The sequence below is a fragment of the Salvelinus alpinus genome, chromosome 19, assembly GCF_045679555.1.
Source record: "Salvelinus alpinus chromosome 19, SLU_Salpinus.1, whole genome shotgun sequence".
NCBI classification, from domain to species: Eukaryota; Metazoa; Chordata; class Actinopteri; order Salmoniformes; family Salmonidae; genus Salvelinus; species Salvelinus alpinus.
The window spans coordinates 40,985,718-41,006,672 of NC_092104.1; the positions used below are offsets into that span (position 1 = coordinate 40,985,718).

At 42.3% G+C, this 20,955-nt stretch overlaps 1 protein-coding gene and 1 long non-coding RNA gene across 2 annotated transcripts; both read left to right on the forward strand.

Annotated features, from left to right (window-relative positions):
* The first annotated feature begins 1,235 nt into the window (after positions 1–1,235).
* On the forward strand, positions 1,236–3,007 carry LOC139545970 (uncharacterized). Its single transcript, XR_011669167.1, has 3 exons — positions 1,236–1,366; positions 1,507–1,606; positions 2,875–3,007. It is a non-coding gene; the product is annotated as an uncharacterized lncRNA (long non-coding RNA).
* Positions 3,008–7,698: 4,691 nt separating this feature from the next.
* LOC139545865 (uncharacterized) lies at positions 7,699–19,207 on the forward strand. Its single transcript, XM_071354067.1, has 5 exons — positions 7,699–7,878; positions 13,566–13,905; positions 14,828–14,872; positions 15,091–15,276; positions 19,150–19,207. Exons 1-5 carry the CDS (start codon positions 7,845–7,847, stop codon positions 19,205–19,207), a joined length of 663 nt encoding a protein of 220 aa, XP_071210168.1. The 5' UTR covers positions 7,699–7,844.
* The last annotated feature ends 1,748 nt before the right edge of the window (positions 19,208–20,955 follow it).

Here is a 20,955-nt window from a genome sequence, read left to right on the forward strand (position 1 = left end):
CAACTAATAGAAGTTTGTGAGTCCAGTAAACTCCCCTCCCCTCGTGTCTCTCTAGGTTCCCCGTACTGTAGTGCTCTGAAATCAGAGTAGGCAGCCAGAGCAAACTCTGTAAATATTGTATACGTATTTATTGTTTCTAAGGGTGCGTTCGTAATTAGAAACAATAAATACGTAAACAATATTTACAGAGTTTGCTCTGGCTGCCTACTCCGATTTCAGAGCACTCGTCTGCGTGTGTCAGAGCGCAGAATAATTGATGAATTTACGAATGGCCAGAGCGCACTCTGAGCTCACTCTGGCACTCCAGATTGAATTTACGAACTGTTTTTTGTTGAATTTCTTAATTTATTATGGGGGGTTTTGACTGCTCTAGGGTTTGATTACTATATCCTGTGGTCTTGACACTGAGTTGCAAGATCGTGATGAAAAGTCTGTCTGTTGACTTGATAGGTAGCTAGCTGACTGGTGTGGCTTTTTGTTTAATCAGTTTGGAAGTATTCCACCAAGGACTGCACGCTGTGTCCAGCGGTAGCAGAGGAAGTTCAGCGACTGTTCAGGGAATGCTCTTAACCACTGCCAAGACGTGGTGGTTTAGGTAGTCGTGGCATCACCCAGGTGGGTGCTACATTCCTGGCAATGGAGGACCTGTACCAGAGGAGCGGCTCCAATGGAGTGAGTGACCATTCAGAGAAGCGGGTGTGGTGCGCTGTTGAAGAGCTCCGGGCCTGTTTTTTTTCGGGACTGTTTTTGTTTCTCCTTGGCTGTCCAATCGATGCCCCCTCGCTGAACCTACATTAAACCTCCACTGCCTTTCCCGCCCAAACTGCCTCAGTTTCATCCCAAGCCCACTGACTTTCAATCTCCATCATTTCAACGTTTTATTTGTCGTTTTACTTTCTTTGAGACTCTTTGAAAAGTTCCAAAGCGTATTAATCATTATTATAAGCTCTGTAACACAAGTATGTCTAGTAGGCTAGGTCTACTATGTTATGTTTGTAAAAAAATTAAAAAAACATTTATTTAAGAGGACCACAATGGAAACTTTTTCAAACTTTTTGTGTCATCCTCAATGATTTTAAATGCGTTATCCACGTGCGGTTGTATTGTGTTTTATATGATCAAATAAATCTATCTCTCTATAAGGTGGAATGTGAAGGTTTCCTTCCTGTGTGTCTGAGGGATCTCATCTTTCAGTAGCAGAGTGTTTCAGGTTTTTGTCTGTCTGGCTCCTCAGGGTGCTTTGAGACAGATGGCATTTGTGATGGGTGACCCCGACGCAGCCAGAGACTACTGTAACCTCCACCTTGTGTGTGACGAACCGGCCCCCAAACCTCCATGCTCCCTCAAGACACCCCACACACACCAGGTACTAACTAACTACAGCACTTTGCAGTCCTCTCTGGGATATGTTCTGATAATATTTAACAAAAAATGAAGAAAATATGTATTCATTTTATACTGGATTGAAAACTGTTTTACATCTACTGCCTTTCTATTTTCCTCAAGATATTTCAGGATGTGGAGTTGTTCTCTGGTGACCTGCTAGATGACTTGAAAAACAGTACAAGGAGTTTCAGAGAGATCAGATAAAGCTGATGCTGTGATGGTGAGTATCTATGACAAGGAGACTTTACTGTAAGTTCTGTCATGTGGTTGATGTAAAGCCATGGGAGTCGGCCCAATTTAGACAAAAGCCACTGATTTGTCTGGGTTTGAATTCTTTAATCTCTTTTGAATGCATTACAGGATAATGGTTCCCTCACATGTGCTTCGTACAGAATTCCAGTGTACTAGTGGTAACAGTTATAGTAATCTACGCTTATGGAACACAATGAAAGGCAAATAAGTGACAGATGGAATGGGTGTTTAGATGTATTGCCTAATCAATCTGGAAAGTGTATCATTGATGGAAATGAGGTTAGGGAATTCAACAGATTTCTCATTTGTCCCCATAAAGCCCTAGTTTTATTTTCCTAATGGGGAAGGCTGTGATTCGTTAGAGTCCTGGGAACAGACTTCAGAGCAGTGTATGTGCAGAAAACAGCACAGGCTTTGACAAACACCCCATCAGGGAGGGATAGGGGGCTGCCATTGCCCTGGGACTCACACTGCGCTGCAGCTTCCAGATACATCCACAGTACTGTTACTAGCTGGCCTGAAAACTCTTTACCCACCTCGCAGGATATACTATAGGCTTAAAAAGACCAAGTGCATACTTCAGTATTAGCTGTGTATACTTGTTATTTTGAACAATTGATTAGGAGTGTTGAAGTTGCCATTTTTGTGGCTTTATTGCAGGGTTCCCCAAGTTTTCTGAGCAAAAATAAATAAATCATTAAATAAAAAACATTTCATTGCTGGACATAAAAGACTGGAAAATCACCAGGAATTCAGCTCAAAGTGATTTTAATTTAGGAAATATGTTCCGGCCACCCGACCAGCTGCTGAAGGAAAAATCATCCCACTGCTGAATATAATTGGGGATCCCTGCCTAATTTCAATATGGTTGTCCATGGCTGTAATAGACTTGGTGAAATTCTGTTTAAACAGTCTGTGGCTGTACTATACATAAAAATTGCGTTAAGGGTTTTCACTGTTTTCTTGAACTGGTCTTGCTTGCTGAGCGTCCTCAAATGCCCCAGAACATCAGACCTTTAGTACAACAATGATAGTTACACCAGTCCATACCTGTCTTGCTGTAGAGATCATCAGTCGACCACTAAATGAGGGTACTGACTTGTATCTTGAACTCAAGGTGTTGAGACTTGCAGATGGCCTTATGGGCTCCACTTCACTTGTTGAAAGGTCAAACTGAGTGTGACATAACATTTATCTTGTCTGACTGTCCCGATACACTCACTCTCTCCTGTTTAGATGAGAGATATGGGCCACAGAAGGTGCCGAAGAGCCTTTGGATTGTTATACAGAAGAACTTAAACTCAGGATCAGATAAGGACTACATCTCTTATCCATTTACCCAAAACTTCTGAGTCTTGCAGTGAAAGAGAAAGTGAAGGGACTGCTCATCTGACACATACTAGGTTAACCTACTAATGAACCACAATATGGTTCTCAAATGTCATTTTTCATGAAATGTCCTGTTGGATCACTGATATTAGGATCTGTACTGTTTTTTGATCAGATATTATGCCTTTTACCACAATTTCCACAAAATTCTCATTACCGCAACAGTCCAGAAAAGTTACAAACAAGAAATGCCTGAGTTAAACATAACACTGAAAATAAAAATATAAAAAAGTGAATTATTATAAAATGAAATCAGACTTTTTCCCAATTAAAGCTTTTTTGCCATTTCGGTAATGAGAATGCGAGGTAAAGGGGGTGTTTGAGAATAAGAACCTGATTCTGAAGGCTTATAAGCAAATAAATTAACATAACTTCTACTATTCCTCTAGATGCATCATGGGTGAATAAAACTTTTCTTAAAAATTGATTGGAGTTTTTGCCGCAACTTGAAAAACGGTTACGGTAATGACACACATGTCCACAGACAGTGTGTTTGTACGTAATAAATAGTATGGCTTAATGTTAACTTCAGCTAGTATACCATTGTTATGATTTATGGACAAGCTACAGCAACATTATGTGTTTTATTAAAATATGTTAGGTTTTCTAAAGTAAAATTGTCTAAAATTACCGGAGATTATTTTTGGGGGGTTAAATTTGACGAATTAGTTTCTCGGCCGAACCCATGCTATTCCGAAATTTCAATAATAAACAATTCGATTTTAACTTTGGGTTAATGATGGCGGATTGATTGATTTCAACGTTTTTAGTATACGTTTTTTCAAGATGAGTGATGAGAAGAGAATCGTCCAGCCATTGGGTATATCACTACACCCCCATATGCCATGTCTTGAAATGTCCAGACAGATGGATTAAAAGTAAGTTTACATTGTAATACTTCTGACAGCTTTCTAGCTCCACCCACGACTTTATTCGTTGTACTCTTAAGACTCTGCCGTTGTGCTGTAGAATTTTTTTATTTTGTCTCTTGTATAATAAATTCTATACATTTAGTTCTTTACTGGATAAAGTGTACATTTTTGTTGACTAATTTTGTTAGTTATGCGCCAACTTTCCCTCCATGTTGGGCCACCATCAGTTCTTTTTAAGTTTTGGTTCCAACAGTTTATCTTTTTTCAAAGGGATTTGCAGTTGTACATGCTCTTTGCAAGGTTTTGTATATCTTCCCTATCGTATGAACATCCTTTTCTGACTCAAATAAGATTCCCTCAAGGTTGCCCTGATCTGATGCCCAAAAGATTTAAAATCGACATTTCTTGATACGTAACTTTTAAGTTGCATGCATTTGAAACTATCTACATTGGTCAGTCCAAAATTACTTACTTTAATTAATTTAATTACTTTAATCCGGGCACATTTCGGTAATGACAATTTCGGGTGAAAGAATTCTGGTGAAAATGTTACATGTATTTAAAGTAAGTCACTGCCAAAACCTAGACATCTTAATCCTCAGAATGATAGTTGATTTTTACAGATGCATCATGGTTTTGTAACTCAATTTGCTACAGAAATGTTTAAAACTGGTTTCATGAGAATCACCCAGAAACAGCAGAGGGCGCACCCCCCTATCCACATCGAAGGGACAGTAGTGGAGGTGGAACGTTTTAAGTTCCTCTGTGTACACTTCACAGACAAACTGAAATGGTCCACCCACAAAGACAGTGTGGTGAAGAAGGCGCAACAGCGCCTCTTTAACCTCAGGAGGCTGAAGAAATTTGGCTTGTCACCTAAAACCCTGACAAACTTTTACAGATGCACAATTAAGAGCATCCTGTCAGGCTGTATCACCGCCTGGTACAGCAACTGCACCGTCCTCAACCGCAAGGCTCTCCAGAGGGTGGTGCGGTCTGCACAACGCATCACCGGGGGCAAACTACCTGACCTCCAGGACACCTACAGCACCCGATGTCACAGGAAGGTCAAAAAGATCATCAAGGACAACAACCACCCAAGCCACTGCCTGTTCACCCCGCTACCATCCAGAAGGCGAGGTCAGTACAGGTGCATCAATGCTGGGACTGAGAGACTGAAAAACAGCTTATATCTCAAGGCCATCAGACTGCTGAACAGCAATCACTAACTCAGAGAGGCTGCTGCCTCCATAGACACTCACTAGTCACTTTAAACAATGCCACTTTAATAATGTTTACATATCTTACATTACTCATCTCATATGTATATACTGTTTCTTATACCATCTATTGCATCTTGCATATGACGCTCGGCCATCGCTCATTCATTCCACCTGTAAATAGCCTATCCAACTACCTCATCCCCATACTGTATTTATTTATTTATTTTGCTCCTTTGCACCCAAGTGTCTCTACTTGCACATTCATCTTCTGCACATCTATCACTCCAGTGTTTAATTGCTATATCGTAATTACCTCGCCACTATGGCCTATTTTATTGCCTTACCTCCCTTATCTTACCTCATTTGCACACACTGTGTATATATATTTTTTTTTCTACTGTATTACTGATTGTATGTTTGTTTATTCCAAGTGTAACTTTGTTGTTGTGTGTGTCGAACTGCTTTGCTTTAACTTGGCCAGGTCGCAGTTGTAAATGAGAACTTGTTCTCAACTAGCCTACCTGGTCAAATAAAGGTGAAATATAAATAAAAAATAAATACAAATGTATATGTATGTAACAGTTTAGCTTCCGTCCCTCTCTTCACCCCTACCTGGGCTCGAACCAGGGACCCTCTGCACACATCGACGACAGCCACCCTCGAAGCATCGTTACCCATCGCTCCACAAAAGCCTGCTTGCAGAGCAAGGGGAACAACTACTTCAAGGTCTCAGAGCGAGTGACGTCACCGATTGAAACGCTATTAGTGCACACCCCGCTAACTAGCAAGCCATTTCACATCGGTTACATGTACATATTCTTATTCCATCCCTTTAGATTTGTGTGTATTAGGTAGTTATTGGGGAATTGTTGTATTATTTGTTAGATATTACTGCACTGTCGGAACTAGAAGCACAAGCATTTCGCAACACTCGCATTAACATCTGCTAACCATGTGTATGTGACCAATACGATTTGATTAGATTTTTAGGGGATTACTTTACAAAGGGCAATAGCATAAAAAGTGAGCTTGCAGGTCAGGGGTAATTTCCTGCAAGCCAAGGCAAATCTAGATCAGCCCTAGAACTGTTTGCCACTTGCCAACTACTTCACTCAAACCACAACCTCGTGACTCACAACCTTATGTGGTGTTTCATTACATTCTATCCCAAGCAGCAGGTTCAAAATAACATGTATTAACTGTTCTGCCACTTATTGGCTGCAACCTAGATTTCAATTGGAGCAAAATAGTATACAGTATCCCTCATGGGTGCATCCTCCTTTGGTAGCTTATAAGTGACATCATTGAAATGGCAAAGGGGAGGAACAAGAAATAAACAGTCATGGCTTATGGTTGCCAAGCTTCTGTACCTCACTAGAAAGCAGAGTAATTATGGCCCATGCTTGGGGTAGTTCTGCTCTGCGCTTCTGTACCACACAGCTCTCTTTGTTCTCGTAGACATTGGCAGTCCTTGTCTATCATCTGTGACTTTGACCTCAGACCATATTCACTGGGCTATAATTAAGCAATAAGGCCTGAGGGCGTGTGGTATATGGCCACAACCAAAAACCCTGCAGTGCCTTAATGCTATTATAAGTTGGTTACCAATGTAAGTAGAGCAGTAAAAAATAAATGTTTTGTCATACCTGTGGTATACGGTCTGATATACCACGGCTGTCAGACAATCAGCATTCAGGACTTGAACCACCCAGTTTATAACTTAGTTCAACCCACTACAGCCAAATACAAACAGTATATGAGAAGGTGCTGAAAAAAGTGTTGCTTTATTACTAGCCCATTGTCTCCCATCACTGTTCACACCCTTGCTAAAGTCTCCATAATGGAAACCACATGTCTAATACAGTACTGTGGCCTGGCCTCAATGTTGTAAGTGTAGAGAGCAGCTTATTCCACGGACAGAGGTTCTGGAAGCAGTTATCTAGCCTCTAGATTATGTGATGAGACTGATGGAAGTTTATTTGCTCAGAGCTTTTCCTCTTAAGTTTCCAGTCTAGTGAAAATGGGGAAAACTTCAAGAGATTTGTCCCACTCTCAAGTAAAGCATATTCTGCAGTGGCTTCCCATTGGTTGATGCTGTTCCCATGGTTTCTCATTAATCCCCATAATCCCTCCTGTTTTAATGACCTTGTGGTCACTGCTGATTTGATTCTGAATGCTTTAGGTCTCCAGCGTAATCCTTTTATTTAAATCAAATTAGCCTCTGTCAGATCATTAGCCGATCACAGCTACGGTTTTCTACTAAGTTTCCTATGACATCTCTGTCTCTGTGGCCTCACTGTGCCATTTCAACGGCTCTGAAGTCCCTTTGCTATTAGTAATTGGACTCCAGTTACAGTATGTGTGTGATCCTTTCTATTCTCCCACCAAGTTCTCTCATTCACTCCTTGGTATGTTAAATCATACAAAGGGTTTCATTACAAACATTAGCACATTCATATCACGTAGTACTTGGATGTCCTAAGATCCACCTGTGCCCTGGGCAGCTGTGATAAAGTGAGTGGGACCGCAGCCCAGCGTGTGTCTGTGTCTTCCTGCTCACAAGGAGAGCACTGGGAGAGAGCACAGCATACTAAGCCTGGGAGGACTCCTGTGGTCTAGGAGTGGTGCAGAAGGAGTGGTTGCTCTCCTCTTGTACTGTAGCCATGCAGTTTTTGATCTGGATACTGGGCTGCTTAATGCTGGATTCTTTCCAGCTTGGACTATGCGTGGAGGGTCGATGGAGAGCATCTCACATGGTAGGGAACCCAAAGAAAATTGACTGTGGATACTTTAGGGAGAATTCACTAACTATAGTTCATAGTGGTGATGATCAGGTTGTAGATGTGAATGTCAAATACATTTGCTGCTGTGCTGACTACAGTGACACTATTGTACTCAGAACTGCTTAGATATCCCAGATGTGACATCCACTGTTGTGATTGTGTTGATGAAGTGCAGTGTATTTTCATCATGGTTATTAGGACATGTTTTGCTTCCCCTACGTCTCACAGACATTGAGATGATTTTGCCTTGTTAACATTTTCTTTGCTGTTGTTTAGCTGGCCATTGGGGTATTATACTTTAGCCTGAAGACAGAGACTCCACTAAACAGAGACTCCACTAAACAGAGACTCCACTAAACAGAGACTCCACTAAACAGAGACTCCACTAAACAGAGACGCCACTAAACAGAGACGCCACTAAACAGAGACTCCACTAAACAGATTCATATGACGCAATTGTTTCTTTGCCAGCACATGCGGGTACGTCATTGTCAAAAAAAAGGTTTTTCTTATGGCCTTGTTTTAGAAAATCTGAAATTCTGCCATCTTTTGTGATCTGTCCTAAAATAGAATGTGACTCCAACGCAAGATGTGGTATGGAAATTATACTTACAGAACAAAGGGAAATGTCAAATATATTATAACTAATACACATTATTCTAGGGGCCTGTGAAATATTTTGAACCGACTGTTGTGCTTCATCTCTGTATTACATCACGATTCATCCCCTTTTTACTCTTCTACAAATATCCAATTTCCCCCTCTAGTAATACACTTCCTCATAACATCTCTGGTTATTATATATAGCTTGGGATGATGGAGTGCATTTGCCCAGCTGCATTTTCAGACACATGGCCGGTGAAGAGCATCCTCATACCTGTGTCTAAGCCTTTGATAAATGGTCCTCCTCATCATTTATTGTTAGGTCAGCCCATACAGATTTATCCCCTGCCCTTTCTTCAGGAATCTCTCACATGGTACGCCACCACACGAGAGTCTCTGGGTGAAATGGTCTTTGTTGACATATATCTTCATGTCTGGCCAGTAGAGATAACCTGACCAGTAACCTTGTTAGCTAAATGTCTTCCCTCTAATGAAAAGATTTCCTGGCTGCAGAATGCACCGGTCCCCATTCAAACCTCACTGCTACATGATACAGGCACAATGCACTCGTCTCATCAGTCAAGCACTGTTCAGAATGGGTGCAAATATTAGAGCTCGTTTATCCCCCTACAGTTGATGTCCGTGCCCCCGCGGAAATCTAGTTAGCATAATAAACAAAATTCCAACAAAAATCTGTCAGTTTAAGCTAGAGATATATTTTTGTTGTTTCATTTGATGCGTCTCAATCCACCACATCCCCCGATGTCGCACTGCAGCATCTGCGGTGAAAGATGACAGAGCTAAAGCGCTGTTTGTCAGACCATGAGACATCCTGAAAAGCGGTCTTCTCACAAAATTGTCTGTAGCGTCCGAACGGTTTGGCCTAAAAACTATTATGACCCTTCTATGAAAAGATTCAGGAACATGTACATGTCGTTTTGCTCTAGGACATCCACAGGCCTCACAAGACTCGTCTGAAGGTCCCTTAGTACCAGTTGAAAAAATGAATGAAGTATACTATCCAGGCTGTATCACAACCGGACGTGATTGGTCCCATATGTCCCATATGGCAGTGCTCAATTGGCCCAGCGTCGTCCGGGTTTGGCCAGTGTAAACCGTCATTGTAAATAAGAATTTGTTCTTAACTGACTTGCCTAGTTAAATAAAGGTTAAATGTAACATTTTTTTTTTTTTTTTAACTCCTTTTTCAACCACTCCACAAATGTCTTGTTAACAAACTATAGTTTTGGCAAGTCGGTTAGGACATCAACTTTGTGCATGACAAGTCATTTTTCCAACAGTTGTTTACAGACAGATTATTTCCCTTATAATTCACTGTATCACAATTCCAGTGGGTCAGAAGTTTACAGACACTAAGTTGACTGTGCCTTTAAACAGCTTGGAAAATTCCAGAAAATGATGTCATGGCTTTAGAAGCTTCTAATTGGCAATTGACACAATGGGTCTTCCAAATGGACAATGACCCCAAGCATACTTCCAAAGTTGTGGCAAAATGGCTTAAGGACAACAAAGTCAAGGTATTGGAGTGGCCATCACAAAGCCCTGACCTCAATCCCATAGAAAATTTGTGGGCAGAACTGAAAAGGCGTTTGCGAGCAAGGAGGCCTACAAACCTGACTCAGTTACACCAGCTCTGTCAGGAGGAATGGGCCAAAATTCCCCCCAACTTATTGTGGGAAGCTTGTGGAAGGCTACTTGAAATGTTTGACCCAAGTTAAACAATTTAAAGGCAATGCTACCAAATACTACTTGAGTGTATGTTAACTTCTGACCCACTGGGAATGTGACGAAAGAAATTAAATGTATTTAAATATATTTGGCTAAGGTGTATATAAACTTCCGACTTCAATTGTATACATGGTATAGGATTAGACATTACACAAAGGATCTCTCACCAGGGTTTTGTGTTTGTTTGCACTAAAGGCGAATTATCCTTTATATTCTTCTAATGCTTTGTGTGTCTATCTGGCAAGACATGGTTGGAAATAGATGCATGATTTATTACTTCATAATCAATTTGAGTTCGTACTGTATGTCCTGTATTATGCAGAGATGAATACGACGGAGTCATTATTGATCCACTGCAGAGATCAAAGAGTCTGGAGTACTGTATTCCTTGGCCACATGCTCATCTCCAGTTCGCACTGTTGAGCAGAGTTCCAGCTCAAACCCCCAGACCCACACCCCCGGATCAATTGTTCCCACAAACCACTCCCTCACTGCAGTAGTCTGTTCTGTTCTGCTGCAGCCACTAGCAGTTGGCCAAGTATGGAGCCTCTCTATTACAGATGCTAACAGTGTAATTTCCCTTAGTGTTTCCATACGACATCAAACCTCCTATAGTAGGTTTGTGCATAACGTGTATAGCACAATGCTCTCCCTTGCGCTGTCATTCTGTTACTGCTCTGCCTTTTCCTCTAATCCAGTGGTTCCACTCCGGGGCTCAGCCTGGGGATGAGAGGCAGAGCTATAGGGAGGTTAAGGAGCTTAGTTGGACAAATAGTTTCAGGCCCAGGGAGATCAAGTATCCGCTCATCTGAGAGAGGTCGCTGAGATAGAGAGAGCACATTAATACTATCTTATCACAGATAAAGGCCCATTGTCTGCTCTAGAAGAGGCCCGCGTGAAGTGGACTGAAGCTCTGCCACTCACCTGGACACAGCTATCTCTCTAATGTAATCCCAGCTTCTCTTTGAAGTTGGTCATCAGGCCCAGACTTGTTCACCCATTTTTTAACTTATGTAAGTGATGCTGAGCATTGTCTATAGTCAAAAACGGCTAGTACCGTTTCTATGTAATGCAGCTACACTGAGTATACAAACATTAAGAACACCTGCTCTTTCCATGACCTAGACTGACCAGGTGAATCCAGGTGAAAGCTATGATCCCATATTGATGTCACTTGTTAAATCCACTTCAATCAGTGTAGATGAAGGGGAGGAGAAAGGTTAAGGAATGATTTTTAAGCCTTAAGGCAATTGAGACATGGATTGTTTACAGTTGAAGTCGGAAGCTTACGTACACCTTAGCCAAATACATTTAAACTCAGTTTTTCACAATTCTTGACATTTAATCCTAGTAAAAATTCCCTGTTTTAAGTCAGTTAGGATCACCACTTTATTTTAAGAATGTGAAATGCCGGAATAATAGTAGAGAGAATGATTTATTTCAGCTTTTATTTATTTCATCACATTCCCAGTGGGTTTACATACACTCAATTAGTATTTGGTAGCATTGCCTTTAAATTGTTTAACTTGGGTCAAACCTGTCGGGTAGCCTTCCACAAGCTTCCCACAATAAGTTGGGTGAATTCTGGCCCATTCCTCCTGACAGAGCTGGTGTAACTGAGTCAGGTTTGTAGGCCTCCTTGCTCACACACGCTTTTTCAGTTCTGCCCACAAATTTTCTATAGGATTGAGGTCAGGGCTTTGTGATGGTCACTCCAATACCTTGACTTTTTGTCCTTAAGCCATTTTGCCACAACTTTGGAAGTATGCTTGGGGTCATTGTCCATTTGGAAGACCCATTTGTGACCAAGCTTTAACTTCCTGACTGATGTCTTGAGATGTTGCTTCAATATATCCACCTAATTGTCATTCCTCATGATGCCATCTATTTTGTGAAGTGCAGCAGTCCCTCCTGCAGCAAAGCACCCCCACAACATGATGCTGCCACCCCAGAGCTTCACGGTTGGGATGGTGTTCTTCGGCTTGTAAGCCTCCCCTTTTTCCTCCAAACACAACAATGGTCATTATGGCCAAACAGTTCTATTTTTGTTTCATCAGACCAGAGGACATTTCTCCAAAAAGTACGATCGTTGTCCCCATGTGCAGTTGCAAAACGTAGTCTGGCTTTTTTATGACAGTTTTGGAGCAGTGGCTTCTTCCTTGCTGAGCGGCCTTTCAGGTTATGTCGATGTAAGACTTGTTTTACTGTGGATATAGATACTTTTGTACCCGTTTCCTTCAGCATCATGACAAGGTCCTTTGCTGTTGTTCTGGGATTGATTTGCAATTTTCGCACCAAGGTACGTTCATCTCTAGGAGACAGAACGTGTCTCCTTCCTGAGCGGTATGACGGCTGCATGGTCCCATGGTGTTCATACTTGCGTACTATTGTTTGTACAGATGAAAGTGGTACCTTCAGGCATTTGGAAATTTCTCCCAAGGATGAACCAGACTTGTGGAGGTCTACAATTGTTTTTCTGAGGTCTTGGCTGATTTATTTTTATTTTCCCATGATGTCAAGCAAAGTTTAAGGTAGGCCTTGAAATACATCCATAGGTACACTTCCAATTGACTCAAATGATGTCAATTAGCCTATCAGAAGCTTCTAAAGCCATGACATAATTTTCTGGAATTTCCCAAGCTGTTTAAAGGCACAGTCAACTTAGTTTATGTAAACTTCTGACCCACTGGAATTGTCATACAGTGAATGATGAAAGTGAAATAATGTCTGTAAAAAATTGTTGGAAAAATGACTTGTCATGCACAAAGTAGATGTCCTAACCGACTTGCCAAAACTATAGTTTGTTAACAAGAAATTTGTGGAGTGGTTGAAAAATGAGTTTTAATGACTCCAACCTAAGTGTATGTAAACCTCCGACTTCAACTGTATATCAAATATCTTTCATTTGAACCTTCTAGTGGGAGGGACATGTTTTCAGGTAAATTGCATTTTCTTGTAATCTCAGATTCAGGATTTACATTCATTAGATGATTTGTATAGTATAATACTTTTCTATTACAAAAATACATAGGCCACATCAGAACAGTAATGGAACATAACAATAAAAAAAAGGCGGGGGTGCAACTTAATATTAGGAAGGTGTTCCTAATGTTTGGTATACATGTAATTGGGGAAATGTTGATCTATTTAATGCTGTCTCAGTCATTTGTTGTTGTTCATTTGATGGAACTGTTTGATGGAGATGTATCTGTTGTGGGTGAGTGACCATTCTAGATACTGTGTATCAGGGGATCTGGTTATGTGGCTGCAACCATTAACCATAGTTATCTCTCTCTCTCTCTTCGTAGGATCCCTCCCAGAAGGCAACTCTCCTATCTCCCAGAACTCAGCCACCCTACAACAAGGGAATGGGCTTGTGGTAGTTGCTGATGCGAATCTCTCTATCCTTACCTTACACCACACTGGTATAGGTGGCCATGACAGCAAGTACTGGTTTACAGTCACAGCCTTGGATGAGAACATCACCGCAGACACAGATGACTGGCCACAACATGGAATCATCGACCTGGACTCCCCCGACCCCTCGCCCAGTCTCCAGAGGAAACGTCCTGATCGGAAGAGCCCATCCCAGTCTGGCCACCCTGACCCCAGTGGTCTCATGGAGGAGAACCTGTTGCCTCCTGCAGGGTAAGCATTGGAGCAGGGAAGGACTAACAGTGGCTCTCTCACACAGAGGGCCCAGGGGAAGAGACAGGCTGGCTTTGACCATACAGGCTTGCTGACAGTGGCACCCAGTGAGGGTGATGTCATAATTGGATCTGACAACAGGATTTACAGGCTCCTGAGTGGCCCTCCAGGGCCAGTTGGCCCTCCAGGAAATAGCGTAAGAATCTCTCAGGGAAACGCACTGTTTTAAGAGTCAGAAATGCTCATATAGATATCTGTTTTCAAAACTCAGATCCTTTAAATATCATCAGGACTTACACTCCACATAGAATCAAAGTCAATGATTTCACACAAGCAAAGTTATGTTTACTGAACATGTGATTTTATGGAGACAAGAAGCAGAAGAAACTGACATTTGAGTGGGGATCTTCGAATATGGAACAGTCATCCATTTCTTCCTCATGAGAGGAACTGTATGTCTTCAGGGGTTTATTCAGCTATGGTTTTCTTGTAAGACACTGATATCTTTGTCTCTATCGGAAAATTAAAACATCAGTGGTTTATAACTGCCTCTAATTTTAATTAAAAAATGTCCCACTGCAGCTCATGTAATGCCCAAAAAACAACTCCCTTTAATCTTTAAAATGTGTTATTGCTATAAGTACAGGTCATGGAAATACTGTACAAATGCTGTGGTTGTATCTACCCATAGGACATGGACATAGACTGATTCATGCACTCTACAAAATGACAGGAGAGGAAATAAGCATTTCAAAAGATGTGGCATTAATGTGGTACTGCAGACCAAAATTTACACTTTGCCACTCTGTTGCATCATCTTCTAGTTCTACTGCCAAACCGTGATCTTTTCAAGTTGTTCCAGTATTATTATAACTTCCTGTAAATATCTGTCCCTATGTTCACCACATTGTCGTTCCTGCAGGGATGTGCAGGCAGAAAAGGTCATCTTGGGTTTGAAGGAGACAAGGTAAGTGAATAGATCTCTGGTGAAATAATTGTTTGGAATATTGTTGAGTAATGATGAATAAGGATGATGAATGATGAGTAAAACCCAAATGACTTATGGATTGTATGGTATGTATGTGAACGTGTTTTTAATGTCTGCGTTGTGACTCGCAGTTGGTTGAGCATCATCACTCATTGTCATAGACTGCTCTGTTATCTGTGATTCTCTGGGGATCTCAGGGTGTCAGAGGGCAGGAGGACAGGAGAGGTGATACAGGCCTCCCAGGTCCTCCAGGACTCCCCACCCTCTACCTGTGGAGGAACTCCCAGGAGGACAGGAGAGGTGATACAGGCCTCCCAGGTCCTCCAGGACTCCCCACCCTCTGCCTGTGGAGGAACTCCCAGGAGGACAGGACTTCCTTCAGGGTAAGATTCTTTCCAGTGTCCACTGTCCACCCATCTCACAGCATCCTGCCTGGGAGTGTTATGAAACTTAATGTAACCATGCAGTTTTGGCGCATGTGCTGTCAAAGAATAGCTTGATCTCCCAGTTCACCAGGACATGGTGTTGGATGTGCATCACAGCAGAGCAACAGCCTTGGCCCTGACATCGACCCAGCCATGGCAGTGTTCTCACTTAGACTCCCCAGTCAGGCTATTTTGGACTGGAAATGTCAACATGCCTTAATACCACAGTCCTCAACTCCACCCAGGTTGCTGTAATTGAAGGCTGTTGTAAATATTATCTTATGATGATTAAAGTTGATTGCTGAAATTTTGTAAGTCCGTCGACGTGGCAGATAAGTTACTGAAAGTATATTTTAGGGATCAACAGGAAAATGTATTTGTGACACACAAAAGAAAAGTATCTTATAGTCATACACAAGACTGATATGGATTTCATACACAGGAGCCGCCTGTATCTAATTTTGAAATGGATACGTTGTATTCACACGGTACTTTCTCGAGTTGTGTTCATTTCCCACATCTTAATACTGGAATGTTTCCCCAACCTCATCGTGATAGAAATACATTGCAATGTGATTAGATAGGCAAATGTGAATGAGACTAAAGCATGTCCCAGCTCCGTCAGCAACACTGATGTAGTTAGCTACGGTGATGAGACTTGATGTGTCAGCGGATGGTGCATTGTAATCGCCAGTATGACGCCACAGTTTATCCCCTGTGCTTTGGTTTCCACCTCTCTCTCCAGTGACTACAGGCCCAGAGCTGTGGGAATGTTCCACAGTGTTGCTGGCATCTGGGAGCACACTGGGGCCTGTGAAAGATTTAGAGTTTAATTTGAGCAAACGGTTTATTTGTTTATTTGGATCCCCATTAGCTTTTGCAGAAGCAGCAGCTACTCTTCCTGGGGTCCACAAAAAATCACAAAACTTGACAAGTAACAAGACACTAATACACATATTTAAAATACAACAATATACAAACAATAAAAATAAATACAAATTGTGTGTATGTGTGTGTGCGTGTGTGTGTGTGTGTGTCCTCACAGTCCCCTCTGTTCCATGAGATGTTGTTTTTTCTGGGGGGTTTTAAGGTAATTTTACTGTTTGCTTTGGAGATGAAAGGGAGTTCCATGCAATCATGCCTCTGTATCAGTGGAGGCTACTGAGGGGAAGTTGGCTCATAATAATGGCTGGAACGAAGCCAATAGAATGGTATGTACTTGATACCATTCCACTTATTCTGCTCAGGCCATTACCACAAGCCTGCCCGCCCCAATTAAGGTGTCACCAAACTCCTGTGCTCTGTAAAATACTGTGTGTTGCTGTGAATTTGTTTTGGACTTGGGGACTGTGAAGAGACCCCTGGTGGCATGTCTTATGGGGTATGTATGGGTGTCTGAAGAGACCCCTGGTGTCATGTCTTATGGGGTATGTATGGGTGTCTGAAGAGACCCCTGGTGTCATGTCTTATGGGGTATGTATGGGTGTCTGAGCTGAATGTTATTTAATTATGCAGATAATCCAGAATTGTTATCACAGTAATAGATCTCATAAAAACTAGAAGAGAAGCAACTAGTCTCTTGTCAACTGTCAACCAGAAAAGACTGGCATGTATGTTGTTGATGTTAGTTCTGAATGTGCAGTGAGGGCAAGGCGTGCTGCTCTGTTTTGAGCCAGCTCCCTGAACAACTAGTTGATTTTTGTGTACATTTTTTATAACAGACACACAGAGGTGGCGCTCCTAGTGGCCGCCGACTTTAATGCAGGGAAACTTAAATCCATTTTACCTTATTTCTAGCAGCATGTTACATGTGCAACCAGAGGGGGAAAAACTCTGGAACGACTTTACTCCACACACAGAGACGCGTACAAAGCTCTCCCTCGCCCTCCATTTGGCAAATCTGACCATAGCTCTATCCTCCTGATTCCTGCTGACAAGCTAAAACTCAAGCAGGAAGTACCAGTACTCAATACGAAGTGGTCAGACGACAGATGCTAAGCTGCATGACTGTTTTGCTAGCACAGACTGGAATATGTTCCGAGATTCTTCTGATGGCATTAAGGAGTACACCACATCAGTCACTGGCTTCATCAGTACGTACATCGATGACGTCGTCCCCACAGTGACCGTACGTACATACCCCAACCAGAAGCCATGGATGACAGGCAACATACGCACTGAGCTAAAGGGTAGAGCTGCCACTTTCAAGGAGCGGGACTCAATTGATTGGACATGATTTGGAAAGGCACACACCTGTCTTTATAAGGTACTACAGTTGACAGTGCATGTCAGAGCAAAAACCAAGCCATGAGGTCAAAGGAATTGTCCGTAGAGCTCCGAAACAGGATTGTGTCAAAGCACAGATCTGGGGAAGGGTAGCAAAATATTTCTGCAGCATTGAAGATCCCCAAAAACACAATGCCCTCCATCATTCTTAAATGGATGAAGTTTGGAACCACCAAGTCTCTTCCTAGAGCTGGCCGCTCGGCCAAACAAAGCAATCGGGGGAAAAGGGCCATGGTCAGGGCGGTGACCAAGAACCCAATGGTCACTCTGACAGAGCTCTATAGTTCCTCTGTAGAGATGGGAGAACCTTCCAGAAGGACAACCATCTCTGCAGCACTCCACCAATCAGGCCTTTATGGTAGAGTGGCCAGACGGAAGCCACTCCTCAGTAAAAGGCACATGACAGCCCGCTTGGAGTTTGCCAAAAGGCACCTAAAGACTCTCAGAGAAACAACATTCTCTTGTCTGAAACCAAGTTTTAACTCTTTTGCCTGATTGCCAAGCGTCACGTCTGGAGGAAACCTGGCATCATCCCTACGGTGAAGCATGGTGGTGGAAGCATCATGCTATGGGGATGTTTTTCAGTGGCAGGGACTGGGAGACTAGTCAGGATCGAGGCAACGATGAACGGAGTAAAGTATAGAGAGATCCTTGATGAAAACCTACCCCAGAGCACTCAGGACCTCATACGCGGGCGAAGGTTCACCTTCCAACAGGACAACGACCCTAAAAACACAGCCAAGACAACGCAGGAGTGGTTTCGGGTCTGAATTTCTTTGAGTGGCCCAGCCAGCGTCCGGACTTGAACCCGATCGAACATCTATGAGAGACCCAAAATTAGTTGTGCAGCAATTCTCCCCATCCAACCTGAAGGAGCTTGAGAGGATCTGCAGAGAGGAATGGGAGAAACTCCCTAAATACAGGTGTGCCAAGCTTGTAGCGTTAATCCCAAGAAAATTCAAGGCTGTAATCGCTGCCAAAGGTGCTTCAACAAAGTACCGAGTAAAGGGTCTGAATACTTATGTAAATGTTATATTTCTTTGCAAACATTTCTAAAAACGTATTTTTGCTTTGTCATTATGGGATATTGTGAGTAGATTGATGAGGGAGAAAAAAACAATACATTTTTAGAATAAGGCTGTCATGTAACAAAATGTGGAAAAAGTCAAGGGGTCTGAATACTTTCTGAATGCACTGTATGTTACAAATTTACCGTAACATACAGTAAAATCAAAGGCATATGACTTTAGTGTCAGGAGTTTTTCCTGACCAGATGACCTGGAAAACCATCAGGCCCTAGTAATAAGCCGTCATCATCTAGTCTATAACATTTTGTTTGCTACTGTATTCTATTCCCCTATGATGATAGTGACCAATTCCATGCAAACGCAGGTTAGGGTTTATCGTCATGAATCTTGTTCTGTAATTGTTCATCTCCCCCTACCTCTCCGTGCCTACCCTGCCGACCCCTCGCCCCACAGTTTGGGAACCACTAGTTTATAGTAACATCACTGGCATCTCCTGTCTCTCCTCACTGAACTACAGGGTTTCACTGGTGAGACAGGTCCATGGGGAGACAGAGGAAAGACTGGAGGGAAGGTAACTTTTTAAATATCCAGTATCCAAGTTTGTTATACTCAAAGTGGAAGCAGGCTTACGTTGTGCTGCACATGTACATACAAGTGTTATTGCACTGCCCTCTAGTGGATGGATCCTTTGCTCACCATCAGAGTGTATAGGAGCGTGCTTATACTTTATGTGCTTTAACTTTCAAAGTCATACTTAGAATAATTGTCTAAATCATATTGATTATATTGATTCACTTTTCATGATCATCTGTAGCCTATGTGTAGTACTGTAGTTTTCCCTAAATGTAGACATACAGTCGTGGCCAAATTTTTTGAGAATGACACAAATATAAATTTTCACAAAGTTTGCTGCTTCAGTGTCTAGATATTTTTGTCAGATGTTACTATGGAATACTGAAGTATAATTACAAGCATTTCATAAGTGTCAAAGGCTTTTTATGACAATTACATGAAGTTGATGCAAAGAGTCAATATTTGCAGTGTTGACCCTTATTTTTCAAGACCTCTGCAATCCGCCCTGGCATGCTGTCAATTAACTTCTGGGCCACATCTGGCCCTGACTGGTGGCAGCCCATTCTTGCATAATCAATGCTTGGAGTTTGTCAGAATTTGTGGATTTTTGTTTGTCCACCCGCCTCTTGAGGATTGACCACACGTTCTCAATGGGATTAAGGTCTGGGGAATTTCCTGGCCATGGACCCAAAATATCAATGTTTTGTTCCCCGAGCCACTTAGTTATCACTTTTGCCTTATGGCAAGGTGCTCCATCATGCTGGAAAGGGCATTGTTCATCACCAAACTGTTCCTGGATGGTTGGGAGAAGTTGCTCTCAGAGGATGTGTTGGTACCATTCTTTATTCATGGCTCTGTTCTTAGGCAAAATTGTGAGTGAGCCCACTCCCTTGGCTGAGAAGCAACCCCACACATGAATGGTCTCAGGATGCTTTACTGTTGGCATGACACAGGACTGATGGTAGCGCTCACCCATTCTTCTCCAGACAAGCTTTTTTCCGGAAGCCCCAAACAATCGGTAAGGGGATATATCAGAGAAAATGACTTTACCCCAGTCCTCAGCAGTCCAATCCCTGTACCTTTTGCAGAATATCAGTCTGTCCCTGATGTTTTTCCTGGAGAGAAGTGGCTTCTTTGCTGCCCTTCTTGACACCAGGCCATCCTCCAAAAGTCTTCGCCTCACTGTGTGTGCAGATGCACTCACACCTGCCTGCTGCCATTCCTGAGCAAGCTCTGTACTGGTGGTGCCCCGATCCCGCAGCTGAATCAACTTTAGGAGACGGTCCTGGCGCTTGCTGGACTTTCTTGGGCACCCTGAAGCCTTCTTCACAACAATTGAACCACTCTCCTTGAAGTTCTTGATGATCCGATAAGTGGTTGATTTAGGTGCAATCTTACTGGCAGCAATATCCTTGCCTGTGAAGCCCTTTTTGTCACCCATTTTACAACTCTGCCAGCTGGTGTTTCACTCACTCCAGGTTTTAGTTCAAGCGCCATAACAACAGAAATGGATAACCTCTTTTGGAAATGCCAATCTATTTTACAGGGGTTTCCCTATTGGAATGAGGTCATGCCTATATTTACTCTAAACATATTATATAGTAAAAGGGTCATCATTTTATCTCAGTAAAAATGATGGGCCTGCCATCAGATGTAGCTAGAGACACCGGGATACATTGTTATGAATCTAAAGCACCTGTGTGACCTTATGAGGGAAACAAATCCACATTTCACTCTCTCTCTCTACCAC

Excerpts from the sequence above, each read along its gene's own strand:
- LOC139545865 (XM_071354067.1), top strand. The coding sequence starts at position 7,845 with ATGCGTGGAGGGTCGATGGAGAGCATCTCACATG. Across the intron at positions 7,879-13,565 it reads GATGGAGAGCATCTCACATG|GATCCCTCCCAGAAGGCAAC; the intron begins GTAGGGAACCCA and ends CTCTCTTCGTAG. Across the intron at positions 13,906-14,827 it reads AACCTGTTGCCTCCTGCAGG|GGATGTGCAGGCAGAAAAGG; the intron begins GTAAGCATTGGA and ends TCGTTCCTGCAG.